General features: G+C 34.6%; 1 protein-coding gene across 1 annotated transcript; it reads right to left on the bottom strand.

Annotated features, from left to right (window-relative positions):
• Positions 1–1,670: 1,670 nt before the first annotated feature.
• Positions 1,671–2,197, bottom strand: LOC106753117 (putative cysteine-rich receptor-like protein kinase 12). The gene is made up of 2 exons (XM_014634914.1): positions 2,117–2,197; positions 1,671–1,976 (listed from the first exon to the last, which is right to left on the bottom strand). Exons 1-2 carry the CDS (start codon positions 2,195–2,197, stop codon positions 1,671–1,673), a joined length of 387 nt encoding a protein of 128 aa, XP_014490400.1.
• Positions 2,198–4,002: the final 1,805 nt, after the last annotated feature.

Here is a 4,002-nt window from a genome sequence, read left to right as displayed (position 1 = left end):
AGCATGTGTCAGTGTTGGGATATACCGTAGTGTGTGATTAATGATCATGATCATGTGAGATTAGTCTACTTGTTGTACCTAGTAAATCCTAGTTCTATCTGTGGATAGGTGCTCTCTTTGGCAATGGTTGTTGAAAAGAGAGTGGTGATTCCTTTTGGCATTGTTTTTTGAAAAGGGAGGGATATTACCTTTGGCATTGGTTGTTGAAAAGGGGATGGCTCTCTTTGGCATTCGTTGCTGAAAAGAGAGTGACATTCTTTTTGGCAAATAGTTGTAGAAAAGAGAATGGTGATCGCGTGTTGAATCTTCTTCGGGGAAGGGGATAAATGTTCTCCCTTGTGTGATAGGAGAATAGGTATGAAGCCAAAAGAAGGATCACTCGAGTGTATCTGTATGGGGAAGCTACAGATGGGGCTGTAGGAGCGGCTACAGTCAGTGAGGTAAGATACAGGAGTGTGACTAAGTCTTGTCATGATGGAGTTTATGGTTTGGTGATGCTCATGGTGTGATTCATGATTGGGATAATCATTTTGGTGGTGTACCTATGATGATGATCAGGGTATCGAGGATGATTCAGGTTATGCTATGTTGATAACGATGTTACTATAATGGTTATAGCAGGTAGTTAGCATAGGTGCTAATGAGTGGATATACCAAGGGTCTAAGTGTGAGATGTTAGTAATGACATCAAGGGTTGGGATCGAGGATCAATGATCAAGTAATTCGTTTGATTGAATTGTTATGTTAGAGGATTATGAATCATAGTGTTATTACTGTTATGTATGAGGTGTTTGATTATTGTTGATTTAATCAGTATGGTTATATCATGTTATGATTATTTTATCAGTAGCTTACCCATACATGTTTGTGTGTGTGCATGTCAATGCGATGATCGTATAATGTGTGATGTTATAATGAGCAAATGATGTTGCAAATGGTGCTGAGGCATGATAGATTCGAGAGATAATGGGGGACAAACTTGGAATTTTAATTATAGTTATTACTTTTGAGCCTTGAGACAATGTAATTGAAGTCATTTTATTTCTTTTGTTACTTTCATTGGAGAAATGTTTTTGAACTATTATGTTATGCATGTTTTGAATGTTGAGGTTTTTGAAAATACTTTTCCGCGTTATGTTAAAGTTTAAAATTTTATCGAATTTTTTGAATAACCTATGACACTCTGGAAATCGGGGCATTATATCTAGCCCTAGGCTAGTTGTTGGATGCATAACTTAAAAAATGACTCAATATGGTCAAAAGAGAAACTTTAATGGATAAGAACGTAAGAGACATTGGAATTTCCTTTTTCAAATATTGAATTGCTTCATGGACACCCAAAACATCATTTCTGTGCAGGTTTACATGATTCATGCAAACATATAACGTCTAAAAAGTTAATATTCAACGTCAATTGATGTCAGAGTTCCCTGTTTCAAATGTTAATTAGTCATATAACGTCTGAATGTGAGAATTGTTGATGTCTAAATAGGACAATTATTTAGACTAATGTCACCAGTCATTTTTAACATTAGCTTTTTTCAATTGTGACGTTGAATGCTAAACATGAATGTTATTTTTGTCACTAGTGATTACATTACTTTTAACTTAGATAATTGAGCAAATAGAAAATTGTCCTTACATGGCACAAAACATAATAAAGAAGTTTTCTACCTAGCATGTGGCAGGGTTATAGTTAATTCATTAGTGCAAGTACTAATTGCATTGCTAGTTGAACATTCGCCAACATTTTTCATCCTTGCAACAAGAAAACCAGGTTCCTTAGGTTCTCGCAAAATATTTTCACCACTCAACATAAAAATCACAGATGCCATATTTGGCCTGTTATCTGGATGTAGCTGCACACATAGTAGACCAACATGAATGCAGCGTAATGCTTCAGATATGTTAAAGGAGTCACCCAAAGAAGCATCTACTAATATCATAGGAGAGTCCTCTTTCCACATTCTCCAAGCCTACAACATTGAAAATGTAATTATGGACCTTGAAACTTGTAATAGGAAATAAAGCAAACTTATGCTCTTTCTCTTACACCTTCTAATAGATTAAGTCCGTGATCTGGAAAGAAAATTCCTCCATTTTTCTTGCCACTTACTATCTCTAGTAGTAGTACTTTATAGCTGTATACATCATATTTGATAGAGAACAGCCGACTAATAGTGTATTCTGGTGCCATGTACCCACTTTATTTAAATCACTGAATAACATTACAACCCGATAATGCTCAGATCAATGAATTTTCATTCTACAATGTATCAACAAATCTTTTTAACCTTGGAACCCANATACACATTCTATAATTTTGAACTCCACATCTCCTACTCTCCACTTCGACGTTCATTTTCAAGCTTGAACCACTATCTCTTAGACTACATTGCACTCACTTTCACTCTACCACTTACCGAAACCACACTCAAAACTCAAGAGCTTTAGTTTCCTCCCTCCCTCTATTTTCCCCATTCTTTAAAACAAACCCTTCCTTCTTTCATTCTCTACGTGGCTTTAGAATGCTCTTAATGACGCCGCACACTTCCCCCTAACGTGCTTAGATTTGGGTTTGATCGAGAATTAAAAAAAAAACGAAGAAGGAGAAGGATGAGGACGAGAATGGCATTTCTGGTCGAAGACTTTGTTTTCTCTCACGAAGAAGGAGAGGGTTCAAATCACATCCACTAAGACACATACCTAAGCAACACAACCATATACCACTAGACCAAGTTTACTGTACTGATATCATAGCCATTTTATTTTTATTTAAGTTATTATGTTTTACCCATTTTCACATTTACATATTTTAATTTAAACAATTAGTTTTTTCCACACCATAAATATGTACTACTAGACTTTTACTCCACCACAACTAGCTCTAGCTAATACATACATGATAACTAATAAAATATATTCTATTTTATTAACAAGCAAGATTCCAATCACACATTCAAGAACATCTATCACCAAGGTTTAATAAAGTTCTCTAATTCCTCCAACGCCAAACTCTTACTTCTAGCACTAAGCTTCCCTCGTCCATTAGTGACTTTAACTCATCATTAGCTAAGCTACTTTCATTCATTACCGAGCTTTACATCCGAGTTCTCTTTCTTAGTGTTCAAAGTCAGGTTTAGGCTTTCAGCTATCATTTACTTCTTCGACGAGTTAATGTTTAAATATCTTTGGAGAAAGTTGAGTTAGTTTTGTAGACGTTCTGTTCGGAATAAAGTTTTAGGCGAAGTATGACAAGCTCACAAGTGCTACGTACATTATGCTTAGAAATTCAGTCACGAAAAAGATCTTGAAAACACTATTCAACCCCTCTTCTAGTGTTTTCTTGCAACTTTAGGATAACCTGACCACCCATGTTAGAGGTATTAGTGATGGAGTTAAGAGTATACCACTAAAGGGAGGGTGTGAAGGGTGATATTGTTTTAGTCATTGAGTGAATAAACCATTAATAGCATGGTGTCAAGAGTGATTGTGGTTTAGTCACTGATTGCTATTGGAAGAGTTATCACTTTGTTGATTGTTTTGCATGTTCTTCTTTCTTTATGTTATTTTTGTTAGTTCACTCCTATTGTTTGTGTTTATTGTGATGATCATATAATATTTGTGTTATACGGGAGCAAATGGTGATGCAAATGGTACAAATGTTATCTCGGAGCGATGAGAGGATAGGAAAGATTAAAGAGAGAATATTATTAATTTCGTTTTGAATAAGATTTTTTTAAGCAATGTAATGTTACCTTTGGAATTATATTCATGTGAGGACTCTTTAGTGTATTATTTTATAACTTGTATTACAAGAAATAAATTGGCTTAGTAATTTATTTTGGGGCGTTACATCAACTATTTATGTGTGTTTATATGATTTATTGTATTTAATTCATGCTTAGCTTATATCTAATGTGATTTAATTGTTTTAAAATAATATTTTTGCACATGACCTTTTTCTTTTGGTGTTTCTTGTGTCTTCATTTGTTTATTTTG

The sequence above is a fragment of the Vigna radiata genome, chromosome 2 (assembly GCF_000741045.1).
Source record: "Vigna radiata var. radiata cultivar VC1973A chromosome 2, Vradiata_ver6, whole genome shotgun sequence".
NCBI lineage: Eukaryota > Viridiplantae > Streptophyta > Magnoliopsida > Fabales > Fabaceae > Vigna > Vigna radiata.
This window is presented reverse-complemented; position numbering and strand designations above follow the sequence as displayed.

Bases quoted from the DNA above. Each gene is read 5' to 3' on its own strand.
- LOC106753117 (XM_014634914.1), bottom strand. From the start codon at position 2,197: ATGGCACCAGAATACACTATTAGTCGGCTGTTCTCTATCAAATATGAT. The intron at 1,977-2,116 runs GTAAGTGGCAAG...TCAATGTTGTAG, and splicing joins AAGTACTACTACTAGAGATA to GCTTGGAGAATGTGGAAAGA.